This window comes from Heterodontus francisci, chromosome 22, assembly GCF_036365525.1.
Source record: "Heterodontus francisci isolate sHetFra1 chromosome 22, sHetFra1.hap1, whole genome shotgun sequence".
In the NCBI taxonomy this organism is placed as follows: Eukaryota; Metazoa; Chordata; class Chondrichthyes; order Heterodontiformes; family Heterodontidae; genus Heterodontus; species Heterodontus francisci.
This window is the reverse complement of record NC_090392.1, coordinates 52,335,195-52,362,355: the sequence shown is the minus strand read 5'-3', so window position 1 is coordinate 52,362,355 and position 27,161 is coordinate 52,335,195. Positions and strand designations below refer to the sequence as shown.

General features: G+C 45.4%; 1 protein-coding gene across 5 annotated transcripts in view; it reads left to right on the top strand.

Moving 5' to 3' along the window:
- robo3 (roundabout, axon guidance receptor, homolog 3 (Drosophila)) overlaps positions 1–27,161 on the top strand; it is a 514,962-nt gene that overhangs the window by 385,331 nt on the left and 102,470 nt on the right. For all 5 annotated transcript variants that reach the window (XM_068053853.1, XM_068053848.1, XM_068053850.1 and 2 more), the window contains exon 9: positions 5,117–5,322. In XM_068053853.1, coding sequence (XP_067909954.1) covers positions 5,117–5,322 — 206 coding nt within the window. The remainder of the gene's footprint in view (positions 1–5,116; positions 5,323–27,161) is intronic.

The following is a 27,161-nucleotide window of genomic DNA, read 5'->3' as shown; positions in this document are numbered from 1 at the left end:
GAATGGTGGAACAGACTCAAGGGGTTAAATGACCTCCTCCTGTTCCTATATTCCTTGTCACCTATTTTTATGAGGTGTTTGTAGTTCATTGAGAAAAAACACTGTCATAAAGTGACCATTAATTGCCATATAAATGCAAATTGTTATTGTTTATGTTAGTCTCACTATAAATATAGGGCGGCACAGTGGCGCAGTGGTTAGCACCGCAGCCTCACAGCTCCAGCGACCCGGGTTCAATTCTGGGTACTGCCTGTGTGGAGTTTGCAAGTTCTCCATGTGTCTGCGTGGGTTTCCTCCGGGTGCTCCGGTTTCCTCCCACAGCCAAAAGACTTGCAGGTTGATAGGTAAATTGGCCATTATAAATTGCCCCTAGTATAGGTAGGTGGTAGGGGAATATAGGAACAGGTGAGGATGTGGTAGGAATATGGGATTAGTGTAGGATTAGTATAAATGTGTGGTTAATGGTCGGCACAGACTCGGTGGGCCGAAGGGCCTGTTTCAGTGCTGTATCTCTAAATCAAATCAAATGAATTGCTCAGCATTGTATAACTGTAGCCAGGTCAACCTTGTGAATGTGGTTGGTGTTAAATTGACCGGGCCTGTCTGCTGCTGGTCAACTTTCCATCTGGCCTACGTCCAAAACTGCCTGTGGGTTAGTGACGTAACAGGGACTGTTCTCTCTGCCACTTGAACTGATCTGGATAGAAGCAGTTTCACTTGGATAAGGGATGTAGTCGGGCCATCCCACTGAAAGTCATTCCAGGTTGAAGTCATTTGGAATGAGGGAAGGAGTTACAATTTATTCTCACTTAGTATAATGTAGCAAATCAATTTAATATTTGTTGGAGTGCATCAGAATAACGGATGATAATCCTGGGGAATTGAACACATTCCTATTTCTCACACCCTGGGGTTGATTTTTAACCCTATCCACTCAGCGGTAACTGGGAAGGTGGGCAGTTCAAAGTGAGCAGGTTACTCTCCTACTCCGATCACAAACTTTACATGCTATTTTGTTCTGCAGGGGGATGAGGTGCCCATCTGAAGCAGGTGGGGGAATGGGAGGTGGCCCTCACGAATTTATGCAAATTGTGGTCCTATTATGTCATAGGGACCCTGATTGCATTTTAACCCCAAACCAGTGTGAGGAACTACAGTTCCGGTCTCCTTATTACAAAAAGGGTATAGAGGCACTGGAGCAGGTGCAAAAAAGATTTATAAGGATGGTACCAGAACTGGGAGGAGAACAGGAAAGACTGAACAGGTTGGTGCTCATTCCTCTAGAAAAGAGAAGGATTGGTGACCTAAGAGGTCTTTAAAATTATGAAGGGGTTTGATATGGTCAACGTAGAGAAGATATTTCTGCTGCTGAGGAAATCAAAAATTGGGGATCATAGATATAAGATAGTCACTTAATAAATCCAACAAGAAATTCAGGAGAAATCTCATTAATCAAAGAGTGGTTAGACTGAGGAATTCGTTAGCACATGAGGGAGTTGAGGTGAGTAGCGTAGATGTATTTAATGGAAAGCTAGATAAGCACATGAGGAAGAGTGAAATAGAAGGTTATGCTGATGGAGTTAGATCAAGAGTGGTGGGAGAAGGCTCATGTGAAACATAAACACCGGCATAGAATAATTGGACCGAATGGACAGTTTCTATAATTCTATGTAAGAAGGAAGTGGCCCGTCCGAGGTCAGTGTGGAACTGCTCCAGGTGGGGCCAGGAGGAGCCTCACAAAAGGCCCTGCAAGAAAATTCACAGGTCAGAATTTTATCTGGGCAACAGGGGTCTCAACGTCTGGCAAAGGTGACAACGAAAACCCCACGTCGTCTCTTCAGAGGCCTGATTAATCAAGTGCCAATTAGGCACTTAACTGGACAGCGCCTGGCCTTCCGCGGAATCAAGGACCCTGGCAACGGAAGTCCCGCCCTCTGAGAGCGTCCAGCCAATCAGAGGCCAGCAGCTCTTTAACAAAGCAGCGCCACCACAGAGGGGGTGGCTATTGCTGGTGGAGCACCTACCTGAGGCCCAGGAGCGGTGCAGGCCACAGGTAGGTCAGGGTGGGAGGGGTTTTGCGGGTAGCGTTCGTGGGAGAGGGGATGTAGGGTGGTTGGTAGCAAGGGCAGGGAGGTGGCTCACATTGAGCCCCCCTCTTCCTGATGCCAGTCCCTCATTCAGGCAGTATGTGCCTTTTTACAAGGGAATCCCCCAACCACCACCATCCCACCCAATTATATGCTCCCCCCTACCTCCAAACCCGTCATGGGGCAGAGCATAAAATTCCCCCCACAGTCTTTGTCTGCCCTAGATTCACACCAACACCCCCAAACCTCACCAGCCCCTCAACAACCCACCACCTTTCCCTCCCACAAGACTATGCCAAACAAACCTCCCTGTGACTTATCTGCTTGCCGGCGAGCCGACCCTTTAGTGCCAGAAACTACCAGCCACGTGGATTTCCTCTCCCGCCTGCTGGCCAACAGCTGCATTCCACCTGTTACCCCAGTGCTGGTGACTCCGGGGAATTAAAACACTCCAGGCCCTGAAACCGAGGCCAGCGAATGGTTTCACAATCACTCCAGCCCCATCAACCCGAAACTGACTCGGGCTTAAAATTGACACGTCGCTCTCCACCAAGTATCAATGTTAAGCTTTCCCAGGTCAGGTGCAGCATGATTGGATGCAGAGTAAAGCTTGTCACAACACTATCCCTTGGTCCTGATTACACCAGTGCAACAGATGTGTTGTTTGCATTTCGCTGCATGCGATTGCGGTTTAGTGGCAGTTTAGGTTGAGGCTTCCTATCCTGGGCCTACCCTGACTAGAAGTGAGCTTGCACCAAACTCATTTCACCTGCAGCTGACCTCTTGCTAGCCAGGGTTTGATTTGAAGCCAAGTCCACAAAGTAAAAGGATGTGCCTAACGCAGGCCCCACCCACATTCTCTAAAGGGGCCACCACTCTCCACAGAGACAGTAATCTAGAGCTGCACATAACATACCTACCTCTCACTGCAAACAAGCTGATATCTTTGCTCTGTGAGTAGGGAGGGTTCAGAAAAGAGAAAGCAAATATTTTTACCCCAGTTTTCTCTTGTATTGGGGTACAAGTAACAGCGGTTCAGGTGCCCATCGACAAGCATCATCCCTGACAATGTGCACTGGTAGGCTGTTCGACTGTAGGAAGCTTCACAGCTGAGCCGAATCCCGTCCTTATTCAAGATTCGCACTTCCCACCAAAATTCACACCATGAGGCAGGAACCCAGCTGATATTTTAACCCTGCCTATCCCGGGGTAATTTTAACACGCCAGACCCAAAACCAAGCAGAATCAACTAACTCAGTGCAGACTAGGGCCTGAATGTGGGAGCTAATTGGTCAGCACCACCAGTGGCATTTGTACTGAATGAAGCATCAAAGCTCTCTGGTAAAATAATTTAGTAACTGGAATATAATGAGGAGCAAATGGAGCCTCCTATTAAATCTTAAATAAAATGACCTGGTGCAAAGCCCCAATGTATTTGACATTTATGCTTGTACTGAAGCATCTTAATTAAAACTGGAACAAGGAACTTAACATATTTTACATAAAACAGATTAAAGGCACGTTTAAATTAAAACATATGTGCCAGCCACGAAGACTGCCTATAAAATTGGTAACTTATGAAAGTGGCTATGCCGAAAATTTAAATGCGATTGATGTCAGTCTAATTGGAGACATATACTGACACTTTGGCTGCCTGCGGAAACAAGTGATATAAGAGCAGTCAATTAATGTTCACCGTTAATTGACTTTTTTAATTATTGCATGGGGGTGAAACTGCCTAGCTGTGTGAAAGGGAGCAAATCCCACTGCCTCTGGCTGTGTGAAGGGGACAGGGAAAGACACCAATCCATCTCGCTGGCCTTTCAGCTGATCGTAAAAAGTCGATTTGAAGAGTTAACACTCAGAGCAGTACAGTTGAGAACAGTCAATCAGCTTCATTGCCATGTTGTCAGACTCTGTCCTGTCTGTTTAGTATTGCCTTGGGCTGACAAGCCGAAGCTACTGGCTGCACGGTTAGTTTGTTGAACAATCGTTCCCTTCGTCATGTAATGCACGGTTCAAACAACACTGCTGCTCCTGTGTGACCCCACCACTCATTATATACTGCTCGACTGCATAATACAGAATTGTCTGGAACAGCTCCACCGTGTTACACACCAGTCAGCGAGTGCAGTTCCCCTGTTTAATGCGTTGTTCTATCCAATATATCTCATGTAACACACTGTACAGTACACACAGCTCCCTGTGTAATACACCGTCCAGTACACACAGCTCCCTGTGTAACACACCGTCCAGTACACACAGCTTCCTGTGTAACATACAGTCCAGTACACACAGCTCCCTGTGTAACACACCGTCCAGTACACACAGCTTCCTGTGTAACACACCGTCCAGTACACACAGCTTCCTGTGTAACACACTGTCCAGTACACACAGCTCCCTGTGTAACACACTGTCCAGTACACACAGCTCCCCGTGTAACACACCGTCCAGTACACACAGCTCCTTGTGTAACATACAGTCCAGTACACACAGTTCCCTGTGTAACACACCGTCCAGTACACACAGCTCCCTGTGTAACATACAGTCCAGTACACACAGCTCCCTGTGTAACCCACCGTCCAGTACACACAGCTCCCTGTGTAACACACCGTCCAGTACACACAGCTCCCTGTGTAACATACAGTCCAGTACACACAGCTCCCTGTGTAACACACCGTCCAGTACACACATCTCCCTGTGTAACACACCGTCCAGTACACACAGCTCCCTGTGTAACACACCATCCAGTACACACATCTCCCTGTGTAACACACCGTCCAGTACACACAGCTCCCTGTGTAACACACAATCCAGTACACACAGCTCCCTGTGTAACACACCGTTCAGTACACACAGTTCCCTGTGTAACACGCCGTTCAGTACACACAGTTCCCTGTGTAACACACTACACTTCATTTAGAACTTTGCGTAATGCACTGTTCAGTTTGAGTAAGTCACTCCTACTCATTAACACCAGTTTTATGAATGTCTTTTTTGCCTTCACTTGTCCCCTTCTTCTGTTTCAGTCTCTTCAGATCGGATACCACCCATCATCCGCCAGGGCCCCGCTAACCAGACACTCGCTGTTGATTCCACAGCACAGCTTCAGTGTCATGTTATTGGGAATCCCCTTCCCAGCATACACTGGCTAAAGGATGGGCAGAGGATCCTGGGCAATGACCCTCGCATTAGCATGCTGGATAACGGGACACTTCAAATTACCAACATACAGGTAGGACCAGGATACTGTCAGCACTGAATACTGTGTCAGCTTTGGGAGAAATTGTGGGTTTTGTGAAATTGTTAGTATAACTTTTTCCCTGTTGTACACTTTCCCTACTTAAAGTAAATGCTGTAAGGACACAAAGGCATTGATTTTATGGAATGTCACCCTGGCTGATCTGAACATCATAATCTGCACATTAAAGCTAAAAGGTTGAAAATTTCAGGAAGCTCACCTGTGATTTCATGATATGTTGCTCCCACCAATTGAGGCTGTGCTCAGGAGCCACATAGTCATAAATTGGCCCTTAGATGTGAAGACTAGGAAGTGAGAGGAGTCATTGATCTATCAAAGTATGAAGAATTAAAGCTTTAAATTACTGTATGGAAACCTGTCAAAGTTTGGTTATGAAAAGACTTCCATGAGAAACTTCTAGCATGTTGTTACACATTGAAATGATGCCTATCCTCACACACCTACAGCTCTATTCTCATTCTCGTTCATTCAACCATTTTTGACCATTTTTCATTAAAAACCTTTTACTTTTTACCTATATTTCCACGGGTGTTTGCCTTGCGCCCTATGCTGATATTATTCACAGTTGAGGATGTGAGATCATTTCGAAGCTATACTGGTATCACATCTGAGAAGCAGGCAGTAGGGACAATATGACAGCTCTTCAAATATGCAATAGTTCAGCTAAGGATGAGCAAAGCATAGTTAGAATCATACAATGGTTACAGCACAGGTGAGGCCATTCGGCCCACCGTGTCTGTGCCGGCTCTCTGCAAGAGCAACTCAGCTAGTCCCATGTCCCCGCCCTTTCCAGGTAGCCCTGCAAATTTTTTCTCTTCAGGTAATTATCCAATTTCCTTTTGAAATCCACGATTAAATCTGCCTCCAAAACACACTCACGCAGTGAATTCCAGATCCTAACCATGCGCTGCATAAATTTTTTTTTACCTCATGTTGCCGTTGGTTCTTCTGCCATTCATCTTAAATCAGTATCCTCTGGTTCTCAACCCTTCCGCCAATGGGAACAGTTTCTCCCTATTTACTCTGTCCAGACATCTCATGAATTTGAACACTTCTAGCAAATCTCCTCTCAAACTTCTCTTCTCTAAGGAGAACAATCCTAGCTTCTCCAATCTGTCCATGTAACTGACGTTGTCCCCGTTCACCTATTTACTGCTGTACAACCCCTCATGATTGCCAACACTGAAGTGTATGTAATGGTTCTTTTAAAAATATCACAACACTGGAAAAGTGTGGAGAATAAAGGCACTGGCTGTGGAAAGTAGAGGCTCTAGTTGTGGAAGGTGGGGGTTCTGATTGTGGAGGGTGGGGGCACTGGTTGAGGGGAGTGTGGGAGTGTGTGGGCACTGGTTGTGGAGAGTGTGGGCACTGGTTATGGGGAGTGTGGGCACTGGTTGTGGAGAGTGTGGGCACTGGTTGTGGGGAGTGTGGGCACTGGTTGTGGGGAGTGTGTGGGCACTGGTTGTGGAGAGTGTGGGCACTGGTTGTGGAGAGTGTGGGCACTGGTTGTGGGGAGTGTGGGTACTGGTTGTGGAGAGTGTGGGCACTGGTTGTGGGGAGTATGGGCACTGGTTGTGTTTTTATGTTGTGGATGATGCTGCCAAGACCATATATATTGTCTATTGCAAGTTGCCCTGATGTGGTGTTGCTGGACCTTTTCCATGAATCCTTGTCGTGCTTGTGGTGAAGGTGTTCTCACAATGCTGTTAGGTAGAAAATTCCAGGATATTGACCCAGCAAGAGTGAAGGAATTACAAAATATGTCACACTTAAAATGGTTGTGACTTGAAGTTGTATTTGGATGTTATGATGTTACAATGATGTTATCCAAATCCAAATGTAGACTGGCATGGGCTGATTCTTTATTGGAGGAGTTGAATCCCTGAAGTATCTATGGATTGTTGGGCGCATGTCTGGATCACAGATTGCTTATTCCCAGTGATAGTCTGAGTGTCAGCCATGTCAGTTGTTCATACCCTCACCTCTGAGTCAGAAGATTGTGGGTTCAAATCCCACTCCATAGACTCGGGCACAAAATTCAGACAAATGCAGTGCTGAGAGAGTGCTGCAGTGCCGGAGGTGTCATCTTTCAGGTGAGACATTAAATTGAGGCCCTGTCTTACAGGTGGGTGTAAAAAACACCACGTCGCTATATTGAAGTAGAGCAGAGAAGTTCTCCCCAGTGTCCTGGTCATCAGCCAACACTTAAAAACAGATTATCTGGGTTCTTGCTATGCACAAATCAGCTGCTGTATTCCCTACATTACGATAGTCATTATACTTCAAGATAAAAGCACTTCACTGGCTATCAAACACTTTAGGATGTCCTGAGGTCATGAAAAGCACGACTTAAATACAAGACTTTCTTTTTTAGACTGGTTTGCCTTCCCTGGGCAAGTGTTGCCAGTTCCTGCTTAGACCAGTGATTCTCAAACTGGGGTCCACAGCCTCCTGAGGATGCATAGAGACGCTCCAGGGGATCCGCAAAATAATGTGAAAATGCTTACCGAGCAGGGCCAGCCTTACGGGTGGGCAACATGGATGACTGCCCAGGGCGCCATGGTCAAGAATAAGTAAATGAGCAGCAGTCGAAGGCAGGCATTGGTGCGGGCAGAGGGCTGGGGGCAGAGTACAGCCACTACATATGTAGCACAGAGTGGACTGGCTCACTTAGGAGGGGAGCACACATGGGGGAGTGCTGAGAGCGGCACACACACTATATAGTATTATAATTTAGATGGGAGTCCATGATTGCTAATCCATTTGAAAAGGGCCGGGTTCTTCAACAAAAATTGTTTTGGAACCACTGGTTTACACCACCAACACTGCACTCCTGGAGAGGGAAGGGGACATGATAAACTGTGATGTTATACTTTGTTAGAAATTGACTGTTGACTTGCTACAATGGGAGGAATTCATGATCTTTCTGGATGGATAAACTAAAATAGACTGAATGGCTTTCTTCATCTGTAATTAACTTGTGATATGGCATAATGAACACATTAATTTTAATTATATGATGTTCAGTAACCATGTGAGCTTCCCCCTTATTATCTAAGCCTGTCTTTCCAAGTCTCCAGAACTAGCATTCTCTAGGTATTTTATAGTTGGATAACAGTATAGTGTATATCTTCTAATTGATGAAGTTCATGAGTGAATGATTAACCTGCTCATGCTGTGTGTGGTGTTTCTATACAAGCATTAACTGTGGCTTAACACCTGTGTAAAAATAGCACACAAAGGAATGCACTATGATGACCTTTGCAAATCAGAAGATCTATCCTTACATTTTAAGTTTTACTCACTAACCTTTTGTTGAAGGTTGCCATCCTAGCCAGTTTTATGCTAGGTATTCTACTCAAGTTCATTAACACAGATTACTCCCATAAGTGGATCTTATGCCCTCTATGAACTGGAGTGCGTCTTTGCTTGTCCAATATCTAGATGAATGAGAGGGATCAATGAATAGGGATCAATAAGACAATCCTTGCTGTTGTATGCCAGTTCATTTGAAATGTGTCATCTGATTCTCGTTTTCACTGGCCAAATGGAACACATATATTATCAAACTGAAACACAGGCTACAAACCAGCAAATTATTTATCTGAGACAGAGTAGTAATCAGCACCAGCTAATTTTCAGGAATCTATAAATTTTTCTCTCTTTTGCGATAATAAAGGTGTCTCTCCATGAACTATCTTTCAACATGCTTTGAAGCTTGAAAATGAATGCTGACTTCTTACATGGTGAACGACTGTCACAGAGTCAAACTAGTTCAGATTTTTTCAATCTTTCATGGGATGTAGGCATCGCTGGAAAGGCCAGCATTTGTTGCCCTCCTAATTGCCCTTGAGAAGCAAATTCCTCTGGATGCTGGAAATCTAAAATAAGAACAGAAGTTGTTGGAAACAAAAACAGAAAATGCTAGAAACACTCAGCAGGTCAAGCACCATCTTTGGAGATAGAAACAGGTTAATGTTTCAGGTTAATGACCTGTCATCAGAACTGGAAAAAGGAGATGTAACAGGTTTTAAGCAAGTACAGAGGCAGGGAAAGAGGGGAGGGGAAGAAAGAACAAAAGGAAAGGTCTGGGATAGAGTGGAAGGCAAGACTGATGAAATGACAAAAGGGATAATGGGGCAAGGCAAAAGGGGGTGGTAATGGGACAGGTAGAGAAACAAGAGATGGATGCAAAGGATGGGTAAATGGAAACGGCAGAATCATTACCAAAAGTTACTGTCCAAAAGATTTGTTGAACTCAGTGTTGTGTCTGGAAGACTGTGAAGTAAAAGATGAGTGCTGTGCCTCGAGCTTCTGTTGAGTTTCATTAGAACAGTGTAGGAAGCTGTAGATAGAGAGGTCAGAGTGGAATTAAAATTACTTAATAAAAGCAGTTTCTTTGGTGGCTTTAAACTGTAAATTAACTTACAAGTTTCAGATAAACCCACAATTGGAAGCTCCCGCCTGCAAAACTATCCATTAAAGGAGCGCCAAGTAATCATTGGCTCTGTCCTGAGGTACCTAAGTCACTGTTATCAATTAAATCCTCTATCCCCAGCATCTTAATCACCGAGAATGTTTTAAAATTGAATGGGATGTCTTGCTTCCGTGACCTGTGTCAAGTAACTTTGAATTATCTGCACTGGCTGGTAATTAACAGTCAACTATCAAAGATACTGTTTACCCAATAGTCCCCTTAAATTCTGCATTCAATCTACATTAGCATATTAAACTACCTTTTGTTGTGATAAGAATCAGGCACAGCCTTCCCGACACTATATGTTTTCACATTGTTTGATAGAAACCAAGACACGGATGCATATTAATCAGCTTTTACTTGCAAGAACAAAAGTATGTAGCACAGTACAAAGACAGCGCACAGGAACCATGAGTAGCACTGTGAATGAATATTTTTTTTCTATTCATTCATGGGATGTGTGAGGCAAGTGTACTGGCAAGGTCAGTATTTATTGCCCTTGAGAAGGTGGTGATGAGCTGCCTTCCAGACCATGGTGATGTTCCATGCGCTTGGTCCCCTTGTCCTTCTGGGTGGAGAGGTCATAGGTTTGGAAGCTGCTGTTGAAGAAGACTTGGCCAGCTGCTGCATAAGGAACCTATGCAGACAAAAACATATTTTACCACAATCTTTCAGAAATGCTGCAATACATCATATATTGACAGAAAGAATTTTCATTTATATAGTGCCTTTCATGACCTCAGGATGTTCCAAAGTGCAACATAGGCAATAAAGTACTTTTTAAGCGCAGCCACTGTGGCAATGTAGGAAATGCAGCTCCAGTTTGCACACAGCAAGATCCCACAATATGCAATGGGATGAATGACCGAATAATGTTTTTGGTGGTGGTGGTTGAAGAATAAATATTGGCCAGGACAACTCCCCAGGTATTTTTTGTATAGTAACATGAGATCATTTACATACACCGAAGAGGGCAGATAGCACTTCTGTTTAACTTTTCATGTGAAACACAATGCCTCCAACAGTGCAGCACAACCTCATGTACTTAGATCTCTGGAGGTAGATAGAGAGAAACTAATTCGTTAGGTGCAGGAGTCCAGAACAAGAGGACCTAACCTTAAAATTAGAGCCAGGTTGCTTAGGGGTGATAACTGGAAGCACTTCTTTACACAAAGAGTAGTAGAAGTCCAGAACGCTGTCTTTTAAAAAGCTTTGGATGCTGTGTCAATTGGAGCTATCAAAACTAAGATTGATAGATTTTTGACAGATGATGGTATTAAGGGTTATGGTGGGTAAACACAGCTGAGGTACAGATCAGCCATAAGCTAAATGAATAGTGAAGCAGACTCGAGAAGCTGAATGGCCCATTCCTGTTTCTGTGTTCCATAGCACATCTACTAGTTTTGCACATTCCCTTTATTTGGTATGAATTTTTTTTCCAAAATACTGATTTACATTTTTTCGGAATATTTTTATAGTTGCAGAACAATAAAAGGTCATATCAATACAGCCTTAAAAATGGAACCAGCTTGCTAATGTAAGCTTCAATTTCCTCCCATTGAAAATGTGAGAATGTTTGCTCCATAATGAATGACCTACTAATGAAATTGCGAGTATAGTAGGTTCTCAACTATGATTTCTGTTAATGTTGCTCTCATGCCTTCCATTAAACCCCTCCCTCATGCTGAATTTGATGCAGCTTCGGATCAGTTTAAACAGAAGTAAGCTTTATAAACTCGTCATTGAGATCACAAGACAGTTACATTAAAACAAAACACCCTTTGTGATAATTTCTCACTAAAATCCACAGTGATTTCAAAGAAGGGATGTATTTTGCGGATTATAAACTGTTGAAGTTAATCTTTTTACACAAGGCAAACACTTCCAGGTGCAGTGATGTGCTTTTCCCTCAGTCCAACTCAACTGCTACAAGCTGAGGTTCAGACACTGACATAATCATGGTCCCAAGAAGGCCAATGTTTTAGTGAAGTGGATTGAGCGAGGGGGCTCATTCCCACATGTTTTGAGTTCTGAGTCTTTCCGTAACCCAGTGGAGTCCAATGCATTTACAGGCAGTGGCATCCAGCTCCCATTGTAAATATAGAAAGTCTCTCTCCCAAATCGCGATCCCAGAACCTAGTTCCAAGGCGCACAAATGAAAATACATCAACACCCCTCCTGCACCCAAATCATCTTAGGGCTGCTCATTTCCATGGAAGCAGGTGGCAACCCTTACTCTATCCTCTGAGAACTCTGCACTCCTCCAATTCTGGTCTTTAGTGTATCCCCAATTGCTCCAGCATTGGCTGCCATGTCTTCATATGCCTAGGCCCTAAGCTCCCTTCCTAAATCTTTCCATCGCTCTACTGCTGTCTTCTTAAAAACTACCTCTTAGGCTAAGCTTTTGGTCGCATGTCCTAACATCTGCTTATGTGTCTCGGTTTTGTTTTGTTTGATAACACTCCAGTGAAGTGCTTTGGAAAGTTTTACTATGTTAAAGGAGCTATATAAATGCAAGTTGTTGTTATTTTCATGCAATAACGGCTCCTGTCCACTCTTCCCACTTTAAACTGATAAGTGTACTTCAGGAGATAAGAGGCCTGCTCACCTGGATAAAACTGGGGGAAAGGACAGGGTTTAAAAACACGATGTTTGACTTGTATAGCAAATTTTTTAGACAATTATCACATTACCAAAATAAGATACCGGGCTGCTTTAAATCCTTTTTGCTCCTTTGATGCTCAAAATGGCTGCCACCTTGCTATTCCAGCTGCATAGCCACAACTGGCATTCATGCAATAGAATCACATTCACCAACAAGGTAAAACAGAGGCCAGTCATACATTAGTCATAAAAGATTGTGGTCATGCTGAACATTTATTTAAAAATTGATGCTGAAGTCTGTTGGGAGTGAAATATTTAACGTTTTTGTGCTTTCATTGTCCCGGAGTCATGGGGTTAATGCATCTTCCTTGTCCCTGTGCGGGTAATAGCATCATTTTATTGCTGCTGTGGCTGTTTGCCCAGAAAAAATTAGAGCTGTCAGGCAGTTTCTGAGACGACTATGAATTAATGGTCCTCTGGGAGACAGCCTCATCAGGTCAGAGTGATTCAGGGGGTACTAGGGGAGGTCATGTGACTGAGCTCAGAGAAAGGGACAATCTGCCACTGAAACACACTCAGAATTCGAAATTCAGAGCCGCTGAGTGGAAAGAGCTCCTTCTGCCTCAGTTTTTATGCACACTTCCCACGTAATTGAGCAGGTTCATTAACATCACCCATACTGAGGCCTGTTGCTGACTGGTGATGTCCAAAAGGCTCCCAGTCCAATTTGTCACCTCTAAAGCCAACATATGTCTGATAACGTTTTCTTTTTAATTGACATTATATTTCAATTCCAAAGATTATAAAGAAAGAGGTTGAAACAGGAAAACAGGCAGATGTTTAAACAATTAAGGGATCAGGTTTAAAGAGTTTTTAATTTAACATTTGTTTCACAAAATGAATAAATTGCACGTATGTTTCCATACCTAAATAGGGGTGGTTGATATTCATCCTGACTTTGGGCTATTATGCTTTAATGATATAGAGATGGTATATATTCATACTGACATCAGAGTGGTCTATATTCCCACTGATTTAGGAGTGATATATATTTTCAGTGATATAGGGACAATATATACTCTCACTGATATAGATGTAGCCTATGTTCTCACATATACGAGTGGTATATATTCTTATTGATTTAATGTAGAGCTTTGGTTCCTCTATCCAGGTTAAATAGTGTCCTCTGTGCTATTGGATTCCATAGATAGTTTTCCTCTAATTAGGTTCAGTGTGAGTGCTGCATTGTCTAAGGTGCTAGGTGGATGTAAAAGATTCTTTGAAGAAGAGCATGGAGCTCTCTCAATGTCCTAGCCAACATTCATCAACCAATTACCAGTAAAAAACAAGCTATCCAGTCATTTATCCATTGCTGTTTGCAGGACCTATCTGTGCACAAATTAACGACTGCTTTTACCTCTGTAACAATAATAATTGTGCATTTTACTAGTGATGAATTTACTGTGAAGAGCTTTGAAACATCCTTCCCTCATTCATTACCGTCCAAAATGTTTTCCATTCCTTTAATAAAGATGGTGGCAAATGCTGGGGTTTAGTTCCTCAGGCATTGACAGTCATCCACTTAGCCCAGGGAGTGGGCAGAATTGTATTCTTGCGACAGGGGTCCCAGCGGCGGGCTGGAAGGTGTGAGGAGACCCAGCTTCGGCCCTCCTTCAGACCCCTGCAGCCAATTCACGGCGAGCAGACAATTTAGTTGCACGCTGGCGGGAACACTGTCTCTTTAAGGGATGAGCTCCTGCCAATCGGAAGGCTGGCAGCTCTGCAGGACCAGCAACACCACTGGGAGTGGTGGCCACTGCCAATACTGCAGGAAGCCCTGCAGCACTGAATAAGAAGGAGACCCCAGGAAATGTGAGTGGGGCGGGGTTTGCTGGGGCCATCCAGGCAGACCCCAGCGACGGGGTGGGGGGAGGAATTGGTAAGGTTGGGTATGTGTCTTCCTGGGGGGGAGGGGCGGGGGCGACGGCAATCGTCGCCAGGACATACGAATTAGGAGCAGGAGTAGGCCACTTGGCCCCTTGAGCCTGCTCTGCCATTCAATAAGATAACAGCTGATCTGATTGTAACCTCGACTCCACATTCTCGCCTACCCCGATAACCTTTCACCCCCTTGCTTATCAAACATCTATCTACCTCTGCCTTAAAAATATTCAAAGACTCTACTTCCACTGCCTTTTGAGGAAGAGAGTTCCAAAGACTCATGACACTTTGAGAGAAAAAATTTCTCCTCATATCTGTCTTAACTGAACAACCCCTTATTTTTAAATAGTGATCTCTAGTTCTGGATTCTCCTACAAGGAGAAACATCCTTTCCACATCCACCCTATCAAAACTCCACAGGATCTTGTATATTTCAATCAAGTCGCCTCTTACTCTCCTAAACTCCAGCGGATACAAGCCTAGCCTATCCAACCTTTCCTCATAAGACAACCCACCCATTCCAGGTATCAGTCTAGTAAACCTTCTCTGAACTGCCTCCAACACACTTACATCCTTCCTTAAATAAGGAGATGAACAGTACACAGTACTCCAGATGTGGTCTCACCAATGCCCTGTATAACTGAAACTTAACCTCCCTACTTTTTTATTCAATTCCTCTCACAATAAATGATAAGATTTTATTAGCTTTCCGCATTACTTGCTGAACCTGCATACTAACCTTTTGTGATTCATGCACTAGGACACCCAGATTCCTCTGCATCTCAGAGCTCTGCAATCTCTCACCATTTAGATAATATGCTTCTTTTTATTCTTCCTGTCAAAATGGACAAATTCACATTTGCCCACATTGTATTCCATTTGCAGATCTTTATTTATTCACTTAACCTATCTATATCCCTTTGTAGCCTCCTTCTGTCCTCTTCACAACTCACTTTCTGACCTTTCTTTGTGTCATCAGCAAATTTAGCAACCATACCTTCAGTCCCTTCATCCAAGTCATTTATGTAAATTGTAAAAGGTTGAGGCCCCAGCACAGATCCCTGCGGCACACCACTTGTTACATCTTGCCAACCAGAAAATGACCCATTTATGCCTATTCTCTGTTTCCTGTTAGCTAGCCAATCTTCTATTCACGCCAATGTGTTACCCACTACACCATGAGCTTTTATTTTCCGCAAAAACCTTTGATGTGGAACCTTATCAAATGCCTTCTGGAAATTTAAGTACAGTACTTCCACCGGGTTCCCTTTATCCACAGCACACGTTACTTCTTCAAAGAATTCCAATAAATTGCTTAAATATAATTTCCCTTTCACAAAACCATGTTGACTCTGCCTGATTATCTTGAATTTTTCTAAGTGCCCTACTATTACGTCTTTAATAACAGCTTCTAATATTTTCTCTTGATTTCCCCCAAAGAAGTGACACCACCCCAATCCCACTAGGAGGCTGCCAGGCTTTACCTGGCGGCGTCTCCCCACGATAGGAAGCCCAGCCATCTCCCTCAAAATTGAGGTGGAGGTGAGAAGAGGTCCTTAAGTGGCCATTAACTGGCCAGAAGGGCCTCCATTAGCCTCGGGTGGGAAGACCAGCCTTCCCTGCCTTGGACTAAATTGGAAGGCATCGGGAAGGCAACAGGCACTCCACCCCCCCCACCCTGCCTTCCGATGCAATTTTATGGGTCCCCGTCTCCATTCCCGTCTCTATGGGGCTCATTAAATTCAGCCCCAATGGCTGGATTCTCATTCAGGGTCGAGAACCTGCGCGGGACCAGTTTCAGGTCCCAACCCCGCACAGCGTATTCCTGGCAAGCCCGCCTCAATTTTTAAAGTGTCAGCCAATTAATGGCCAGGGAATGGGTTTATATCCAATTAAGGATGGTGGGCAGGCTCCTGAGGTTGGAGGGCCAATGGGAGGCCTTTCAGCGCTGACACATTGGCAGGCCCACCGACTGAGGTGGGAGCTGCTGATTCATCATGGGGGGAGAGAGGGCGCCTCAACATGAAGGTGCCTTCTGAAGAAAATGTCAGATTTAAAAAAAATTTTAATGGCCACAGCGGCCTGGCCTTGATGGTGGAGGAGCAACCCTTCCATGGGACAGCCAGCAGCTGCGGCTGTGGCTCGATGGCGATGACAGGTACAGGTGGAGGGTCCCTCGCTGGATTAATCACAGCCCCCCCTTTTCCACTGTGAGGCCGTCCTGACGCACTGGCCGTGTTTCAGCCCAATGTGCAAGTCCACATATCAAATGGAAATCCCTGACGGAGGAGGAAAGGGGCCTTAATGGCCCCTTAATAGTCCTCCATTGGCTACTTGATGCTTGTGACCAGGTAGCTGTTCTGACCCTGATCAGGCCTCTCTAAGAATGGCTCATGTCAGGATCAAGATGCCGAACTGGCACGATGACAGGCAGTGCAAGACTGCGGGCCCATCCACCTCCGATCCCAACCGCACAGCCGACTGAAAATCCTGCCCGTAGTGTCAGCAGGTTATTTAACTGTGAGAAATGTCACGGCTGTGTCTGATTCTTTATCACCTGATGCCTATACACACATGCATGTGCGCACATACACATGCAAGCAAAAGTCCTTGGAAAGTGATCAGGAGTGGGGTCTCCGGCTGATTTCCCCATCTCCCTTTCTCGAGCCCAGGAACACTGAAACCATTGGGAGCATCGCTACCACTGCCATGACTGTGAGCAGCTAGTTCAACACAGATAGGGCCTCCCCAATCCTTGGAGATCATGTGAAAGCCAGCAGGGTGAATTTCCCCATTCAACCTTCCTGGGAGCTCACATGGAAGAGCAAATTGAGCTGAAGCTATCCTTTTGGCTCAGAGCTGGGGTAATTTTGTGCTGCTGTTGGTTTGGAGCACAACATTTCAGAGTTTCAGACTAGTTATCAACTGAAACAAGAAATTAAATCATTGTCGATTGTTGTAAAAACCCATCTGGTTCACTAATGTCCTTCAGGGAAGGAAATTTGCTGTCCTTACCTGGTCTGGCCTACATGTGACTCCAGACCCACAGCAATCTGATCGACTCTTAAATGCCCTCTGAAATGGCCCAGCAAGCCATTCAGTTGTATCTAACTGCTACAAAGTCAAGAAGGAATGAAACTGGACGGACCACCCGTCATCGACCTAGGCACCGGAAATGATAACGGCACACTCAGCCCTGTCGACCCTGCAAGGTCCTCCTTACTAACATCTGGGGGCTTGTGCCAAAGTTGGGAGAGCTGTCACAGATTAGTCAAGCAGCAGCCTGACATAGTCGTACTCATGGAATCATACCTAACAGACAATGTCCCAGACATCGCAATCACAATCCCCGGGTATGTCTTGTCCCACCGGCAGGACAGACCCAGCAGAGGTGGCGGCACAGTGGTAAACAGTCGGGAAGGAGTTGCCCTGGGAGTCTTCAACATTGACTCCAGACCCCATGAAGTCTCATGGCATCAGGTCAATCATGGGCAAGGAAAGTTCCTGCTGATTACCACCTACTGTCCTCTCTCAGCTGATTAATCAGTACTCCTCCATGTTGAACAGAACTTGGAGGAAGCACTGAGGGTGGCAAGGGCACAGAATGTACTCTGGGTGGGGGGGGACTTCAATGTCCATCACCAAGAGTGGTTCGTTAGCACCACTACTGACCAAGCTGGCCAAGTCCGAAAGGACATAGCTGCTAGACTGCGTCTGCGGCAGGTGGTGAGGGAACCAACAAGAGGGAAAAACATACTTGACCTTGTCCTCACCAATCTGCCTGCTGTAGATGCATCTGTCCATGATAGTATTGGTAAGAGTGACCATGACACGTCCTTGTGGAGACAAAGTCCCACCTTCACATTGAGGATACCCTCCATCGTGTTGTGTGGCACTACCACCGTGCTAAATGGGATAGACTTCAAACAGATCTAGCAATGCAAAACTGGGCATCCATGAGGTGCTGTGGGCCATCAGCAGCAGCAGAACTGGACTCAACCACAATCTGTAACCTCATGGCTCGGCATATACCCACTCTACCATTACCAACAAGCAAGGAGACCAACCCTGATTCAGTGAAGACTGCAGGAGGGCATGCCAGGAACAGCACCAGGCATACCTCTAAATGACATCCCAACCTGGTGAAGCTACAACCCAGGACTACTTGCGTGCCAAACTGCGTAAGCAGCATGCAAAGACAGAGCTAAGCAATTCCATAACCAACGGATCAGATCTAAGCTTGGCAGTCTTGCCACATCCAGTCGTGAATGAAGGTGGACAATTAAACAACTAACCGGAGGAGGTGGCTCCACAAATATCCCCATCCTCAATGATGGGGGAGCCCAGCACATCAGTGCATAAGATAAGGCTGAAGCATTTGCAACAATCTTCAGCTAGAAGTGCCGAGTGGCTGATCCATCTCGGCCTCCTCCTGAAGTCCCCAGCATCAGAGATGCCAGTCTACAGCCAATTTGATTCACTCTGCGTGATATCAAGAATCGACTGAAGGCACTAGATACTGCAAAGGCTATGGGCTCTCACAGCATTCCAGCAATAGTACTGAAGACCTGTGCTCCAGAACTTGCCATGCTTCTAGCCAAACTGTTCCTGTACAGCTGCAACACTGGCATCCACCCGGCAATGTGAAAAATTGCCCAGGTATGTCCTGTTCACAAAAAGCAGGACAAATCCAACCCAGCCAATTACCACCCCATCAGTCTACTCTCAATCATCAGCAAAGTAATGGAAGGTGTCGTTGACAGTGCTATCAAGCAGCACTTGCTCAGCAATAACCTGTTCAGTGAATCTCAGTTTGGGTTCCGTCAGGGCCACTCAGCTCCTGACCTTATTACAGCCTTGGTTCAAACATGGACAGAAGAGCTGAACTCAAGAGGTGAGCTGAGAGGGACTGCCCTTGACATCAGGGCATCAAGGAGCCCTAGCAAAACTGGAGCCAACAGGAATCAGGGGGAAAACTCTCCACTGGTGGAGCCGTACCTAGCGCAAAGGAAGATGGTTGTGGTTGTTGGAGGTCAATCATCTCAGCTCCAGGACATCACTATAGGAGTTCCTCAGGGTAGTGTCCTAGGCCCAACCCTCATCAACTGCTTCATCAATGACCTTCCTTCAATCATATGGTCAGAAGTGGGGATGTTCACTGATGATTGTACAATGTTCAGCACCATTCGTGACTCCTCAGATACTGAAGCAGTCCTTGTAGAAATGCAGCAAGACCTGGACAATATCCAGGCTTGGGCTGATAAGTGGCAAGTAACATTCGCGCCACACAAGTGCCAGGCAATGACCATCTCCAACAAGAGACAATCTAACCATCTCCCCTTGAAATTCAATGTTATTACGATCACTGAATCCTCCACTATCAACATCCTGGGGGTTACCATTGACTAGAAACTGAACTGGAGTCGCCATATAAATACCATGGCTGCAAGAGCAGGTCAGAGGCTAGGAATCCTGCAGCGAGTAACTCACCTCCTGACTCCCCAAATCCTGTCCACCATCTACAAGGCACAAGTCAGGAGTGTGATGGAATACTCTTCACTTGTCTGGATGAGTACAACTCCAACAACACTCAAGAAGCTCAACACCATCCAGGACAAAGCAGCCCGCTGATTGGCACCCCATCTACAAACATTCACTCCCTCCACCACTGATGTACAGTGGCAGCAGTGTGTACCATCTACAAGATGCACTGTAGCAACGCACCAAGGCTCTTTCGACTGCACCTTCCAAACCCGTGACCTCTACCACCTTGAAGGACAAGAGCAGCAGATGCATGGGTACACCACCACCTGCAAGTTCCCCTCCAAGTCACACACCATCCTGACTTGGAACTATATCGCCTTTGCTTCACTGTCACTGGGTCAAAATCCTGGAACTCCCTTTCTAACAGCACTGTGGGTATACCTACCCCACATGGACCACAGCGGTTCAGGAAGGCAGCTCACCACCACCTTCTCAAGGGCAATTAGGGATGGGCAATAAATGCTGGCCTAGCCAGCGACAGCAACATCCCATGAATGAATTTTTAAAAAATGTAAATGTGCTATTTTGAGGCAAATGTTTCTTTGGCACTTGTTAAGTCAAGGGTATCACTGCTCGGGAAAACGAATGCATAATCTGTCTGGATCAAGTAGTTCCAGGTCAGACTTAACATGGGTTAGATTCAGAATAAGGGTCCTTCTACTCTGTCGTATCAGACACTCCAAGTGTAGATAAGGGACGGGTTAGGTGCAGAATAAGCGTCACTCTACAGTGTCTATCGAGAATGCATAGGTCAGATGGGGTATGAAATATATGCAGAATGGAAGTCCCTCTACACTATCTGATTAAGCACTCACAGATCACATACAGCACAGTCTTGATGCAGAATAAAGCTCCCTTTACACACTTTCCTGTCAAGCAGTCTATAGCCGGCTGCACCCCAGCTTAGATGCAGGGTAAAACTCCTTGTACATGCATGGGAACACCACCACCTGCAAGTTCCCCTCCAAGTCACACACCATCCTGACTTGGAACTATATCGCCGTTCCTTCACTGTCGCTGGGTCAAAAACCTGGAACTCCCTTCCTAACAGCACTGTGGGTGTACCTACCCCACATGGACTGCAGCGGTTCAAGAAGGCAGCTCACCACCACCTTCTCAAGGGCAATTAGGGATGGGCAATAAATGTTGGCCTGGCCAGCGACGCCCATATCCCATGAATGAATTTTTAAAAAGTCTCAAAGGCCAGGGACAGCCCTGGTGAAAAGCAGGAACACCTCCCCCAACACTGCCTCATGGGTTTGATACAGGGCAGTGCTTGCTGTACTCTACCTCTTCAGTCAATCCCACGTCAGGTGGTGGGTTCACTGGCCTCTTGCTGTGCTGTAAGTTCTTCACTGGAACAGAGATGATTAAGGGGATCTCATTGAGGCATATTAAAATCAGTAACGCGAGGCCACAAACTCCTTACTATCATAGGACAAATGAAGGGAGATGCTAGAATAATTCTCTTTTCACACAGAAGGTGTGACTACTTGAAATGCTTTAGCACAGGTGGCTTTGAAAAGGAAGAAAATAAAAGAATACGAGAGGGGGTCGTGAGCTGGAATGAGAGTAGATCAGTACTGAGATAGATGCGATAAACCAAATGGCCAGTTTCTGTGCTGAAATTTCTATGCTTCTATGCTTATAGATGTAGCCTGGTGAGATTCAGAGTAAAGCTTTCTCTATACTGTCCCATCAAACCATTCCCAGGTCAAGTGCCTTTCGGATTTGGTTAAGGGTCAGGCACCCTCTGCACTGTCTCATCAACTGTTTCAGGTCAGGTACAGTCCCAGATAAGTGCAGAGCAAAGCTCCTTTTTCCATGAAGTGCTTTCAGGTTAGGTGTAGGACAGTACTTTGATTCACAGTAGAGAATCTCTCCACAATGACCCATCCAACACACCCAGGTTAGGGCAGCCTGGATTAGATGGAGGATTAAGCCCCCTCTCTTTTAGTAATGTGGGTGATTCTCAAATTTACAAAATCCTGATGCTTCCTTACAAGGTGCATGGAAAAAAAAATCAAGGAAGAATTAATCAAGGCTACTATAGGGAATATCCCAGCAATTGGCTCCCAAAAGGTACAGAAGAACAAAAGAAGGGAAGAGGAAAAGGTACAAAACATACACTGTCACCCGCCATTCCCTTCCTTTGTTCCCAGATTATGTATCTTTATCTCCTGTTAACTGGGTGGATGGAGTATTGTTTTAAATGGCTATTTTTCACCTAATGCAGTATTAATTATTGGCCAATCTTTAGCACTTTACCTTCTCTGTACCACCAAGATCATATGAATCGCAACTTACAACTATCACAACAATTATCCACATTATCCTGGGATGCCTCTGTGATTTGAATCCCCTTCAAACAGTAGATGAGATGAAAGGGTTGTTTTGTGTGCGTACAGTAACTTCTACTGTTATACTGAATGAGGGACCTTCACACTTTGAATCAATCACTGTTTGGAGCTGACATAAGTTCAAGTCTTTATAAAATGATTCAATTTAATGTCCTTGGAGAGAGTATTTGTACAAACTTTGACCTTTTCTGGCATTATGGGCTGGCAGAATGATGCCACTGTCTTCGACTTTTAATCAGGCTGTGTAGCAAATGACATTTCCTTATGACAGATGCTAATTTGCAAAGGGGGCTGGGAGCTTGCCTGTTTGGTGACCCCTTGCACTAAATAACAAAGAATGCTAGCTGGTCCTTTGGAATTACGATCCCAGATGCAGAAATCTGAGAAATATAGATGCGGATGTAAGAAGATGCCGTTTAGTTCTTGGACTATCACTGGTGACAATGGCCATCTCTGTCTATGATCTAGTATGTCATTTGGGCCTACTCCAGCCCAGGTGCATAATTTGTGATCTGTGACTTTGTGTTTTTGTATCATGCTTGGTTACCTCACAGGAAATCCAATTGAATTCTTTGATAGAAAGACTTGCATTTATATAGCACCTTTCATGACCTCAGGAGTCCCAATGCGCATTACAGCCAATGAAGTATTTTTGAAGTGTAGTCACTGTGGTAATCTAAGAAACAGAGCAGAAAATCTGTGCACAGCAAGGTCCCACAAACAGCAATGGCATAACAACCTGGAGTGTGGAGCATGGTGATTATGTTACTGGACTAGTATTCCTGGACTAATGATCTGCAGACATGGATTCATAATCCTGCCGGGGCTGCTGGAGAATGTAAATTCAATTAATTAAAAAATCTGGAATGAAAAGCTAGTTTCAGTAATAAAATCTTGGAATGGTCTAGCACAGAGGCTGTTTGGCCCATCGAGTCTGTGCCAGCTCTTTTGAAGAGCAATTCAGTTAGTTCCATTTCCTTGCTCTTTCCCTATATCCCTGTAATTTCTCCTTGCAATGCTTCCTTGGAACCCCTTGCCTTTCCAGAGTCAACTAAAATGTAGGCGTGCCACGAGGTGTACAGAGGAATGTCCTCCGCACCTGATCTTTGGAACTACTAGATGGTTGCAAAGACCCATCTGGTTCACTAATATTATTTAGGGAAGGAAATGTGTTGTCCTTACCCAGTCTGACCTATATGTGACTCCAGATCCACAGCAATATGATTGACTCTTAACTGCCCTTTGAGATGGCCTGACAAGCCACTCAGCTTCCTCAAGGCTCACCATCACCTTCTCAAGAGCAATTAGGGTTGGGTAATAAATGCAAGGCTTGCCAGTGATGCCGACATCCTATGAATTAATTAAATTAAAAAGATATGTTTTTCGGTGTTGGTTGAGGGATAAATATTGGTCAAGTCACTGGAGAGAACTCCCATGCACTTTTACAAAATAGCACCATGGGATCTTTTACATCCACCTGAGAGGGCAGATAGCTTAACATCACCTCTGAAAGATCAGCCTAATTATATCTTCAAGTTCCTAGAATGGGATTGAACACACAGCATTCTTACTTAGAAACAAGAGTGCTCTCACTGAACCATAGCTAACACTTACATATATTCTCAGTGATTCTAAAGCCTAGACTATTAAATAGTAGTCAATGACCAGATACTACTGACCAAGAAATCAAAGTTCAAATCACAGCGAGTGAAATACGATTTGAATTTGGTCTTGTAGTAAATAGTTCAACATTTGTTTGCACAGAAAACATTTAAGAGCAACACAACTAGATTTGTGGAATAAGGAAGCAGGACTGAGAGGTGGGATCTGAGATCAAATCCAGACCATGCTAGTGGCATAAAACTCTCCTTTTGTGATGTTTTACTTTGCATGGACTCCACTGAAAAGGAAATTCATCCAAGGTGTGTAATGGGCCGGGTGTGTAATGGGGTGTGTACAGAGCAGGTGTCTGATGGGCACAATGTCTAATGGCCAGGGTGTGTAGCAGTGTGTGTAATGGGCTGGGTGTGTAACAGGCCTGGTGTGTAATGGGCCGGATATGTAATGGGCCGGGTGTGTAACAGGCAAGGGATGTTACGGGCCAGGTGTGAAATGGGCAGTGTATGTAATGGGGTGTGTAATGGGCAGGGCATTAACGGGCAGGGTATGTAATGGGCCATATGTGTAACAGACGGGGTATGTAACGGGGTGTGTAATTTGCTGTGTGTCTAACAGGCCAGGTGTGTAATGGGCAGCTGTGTTACAGGCCAGGTGTGTAATGGGCAGGGTATGTAAGAGGGTGTGTAACAGGCGGGGTATGTAACAATGTGTGCAATGGTCCAGGTGTGTAACGGGCAGGGTATGTAATGGGATGGATGTGTAATGGGCAGGGTATGTAACAGGCAGGGCATATAATGTGCAGTGTGTGTAACAGGTAGGTGTGTAATGGGCAGGCTGTGTAATGGGCCTGGTGTGTAACAAGCAGGCTATATAACAGTGTGTGTAACAGGCTGGGTGTGTAATGTGCTGGGTGTATAACAGGTGGGGTATGTAACAGGATATGTAACGGGCCAGGTATGTAACAGGCAGGACATGTAACAGGGTGTGTAATGGATTGGGTGTGTAAAAGGCAGGGCATGTGACAGGGTGTGTAATGGGCCAGGTGTGTAATGGGCCAGGTGTGTAAAGGGCTGTGTGTGTAACGGGCTGGGTATGTAACGGGCAGGGTGTGTAACGGGTAGGGTGTGTAGCAGGCAGGGTGTGAAACAGGGTGTGTAATGGGTGGCCAATCCACTAACGTCTGATTTACGTCCCGTCACAATTGTATTTCACTCCCATAGCGTCACTAATTCACGCTTGAGAGTGTCAGCTTGGCTCAGTTGGTAACTGTCTTGCCTGCAACTCAGTAGGTTGTGATTCAAACCTTTCTCCAGTGCTTGAGCACATAACTTAGGACTACATTTCAGTGCAGTATTGAGGGAATGCAGCATTGTTGAAGAGGTCATCCTTTAGATGAGAAGTGGCCACTCTGCCTGTTCATATAGCTCAGGTTTACATTAATAATCTTCTGAGCTGTGATTTTTCCTGGTGCTGTGGCCAATATTCCTTCCTTGACAAACACCACAAGAAACAGACTAACTGGTCGCTCGTCCCATTGCTGTTCTTGCTATGTTTAAAACTGAGGCCACATTTGTTGATTTACAACCATGACCCGCATCAAATAATTCAGTGTGTGTTTGAAACATTGTCAATAGATGCAACAATTGATAATTAAATTGATACACTCCTTCATGGGGATATACTCTTATGAATGAGTGTCTGATTCCTCCTAACCTCTAAACAGAACCCCAGCAAACTTTCAGAGCTTGAAGTATTGTTGGTGTGTGAACGAATATCATATATCTGGGGTAACTTTGACTTTGTGCAAATGAGTGAGAGTGAATCAGCAACCCCGTCTTACATCTCTCCCCTTTGAAGTCAATTGATGTAAAAGAGGTGCTGACTTGCTATCACCTTCTTCACCAGATCGCAGAAAGGCAAAAAGAGCTGCATCAGTTGTTAAATAGATGGGAAAATTTCATAGAATCACAGAATTGTACAGCACAGAAGGAGGCCATTCACCCCATTGTTCCTGTGCTAGCTCTTTGAAAGAGCTAATCAGTTGTTTGTAATGCACTCCAATAAATGAAGTGACAAGAACTGTTAAGGACAGTGGGTTGAATTTTACCACGGGCTTCCAACATTGGGGTGAAAAGGGGGTCCTGAGCCCACACTTGCCGACAGTGGGACTGGCTCGATGATTTTACAGCTGCCAGCCTCCTAATTGGCTGTCTGTGGGCCCTCATCTAATTGAGGATAGTGGGAGGGTGAGCAGCTCTGAAGCCTCAGCAGTGCCACTGGGAGAGGTGGGAGCTGCTGAGACACCAGGAAACCTCAGGGGTGCCTTAAGATGGAGACACCCCCATAGAGACAAGTACAAATTGAAATTCAGGATGGCCAAAGAGTAAGGCCTTGCCGATCGCAAGGCAAACCCCTCTGGGGGGTGATCGATGGGGCCGCAGTGGCTGCCTTTCCTGCCCGCGGGCCCTTCTGTGGGGCATGGAGCCTCTGGCTTCGATGGCACCCCCACCCCTCCCCCAACCAGCTGCCACAGGGTTTCTGCCTCCATGAAGCTGGCAGCCTCCCCAAAGAGCTTTGGGGGGGTGGGGGGCGGGGGCTGCTCCACCATTCGAAAATGCCAGTGGCCCCACAAAATGGCCCTTAATAGGGTTGTTAATATGCAAATCAACTGTCCACCTTCTTGGCAGCCAATCCACCTTGCAGCTTGAGACAGTAACGGGCAGCCATCCTGACATGGCTCCCTGCTATTTTACCTGCTCATCCTGCCTCTGTTCCCGCCACCCAGGGGCCAGCAAAATTCTACCCTGTGTGCCTGTATACAGCAGTTGATTCTTTGCCCTTTTAAAAATGATATTAACTAGCTGCAGCTTCCAGCCCAATGGATCAGGCCTGCACTGCTGAGCTGCATTAAAATTGCAGAAAGTTGGCTTTGCTTCCAGTTATGCTCCCCCAAGTAGAAACATCAAGGTTACATTTAAAGCTGCGCACATGCTCTGTGTGAGTGCGCAGCTCCTGAACTGCCAGCTGCCGTTTCCAGGAAATGGGTTCTTCTCAGTGTAGAAGGGGTGGGAGAATAAGGCTTCACCCTCGGAGTTCTCCACATGACTGCGTCGTAAGCCATCACTTCACAAGAGGGAGGGAAGTCACCGGCCAAGTCACCCTGAGCCGCTGTAATGAACATCTGCACTATTTTAAGAGATCCTGGCAACAAACCAAGCAGTCCCCTTGACTGAGAAACCGACGTAGCATGGACAGGAAGAATTTAT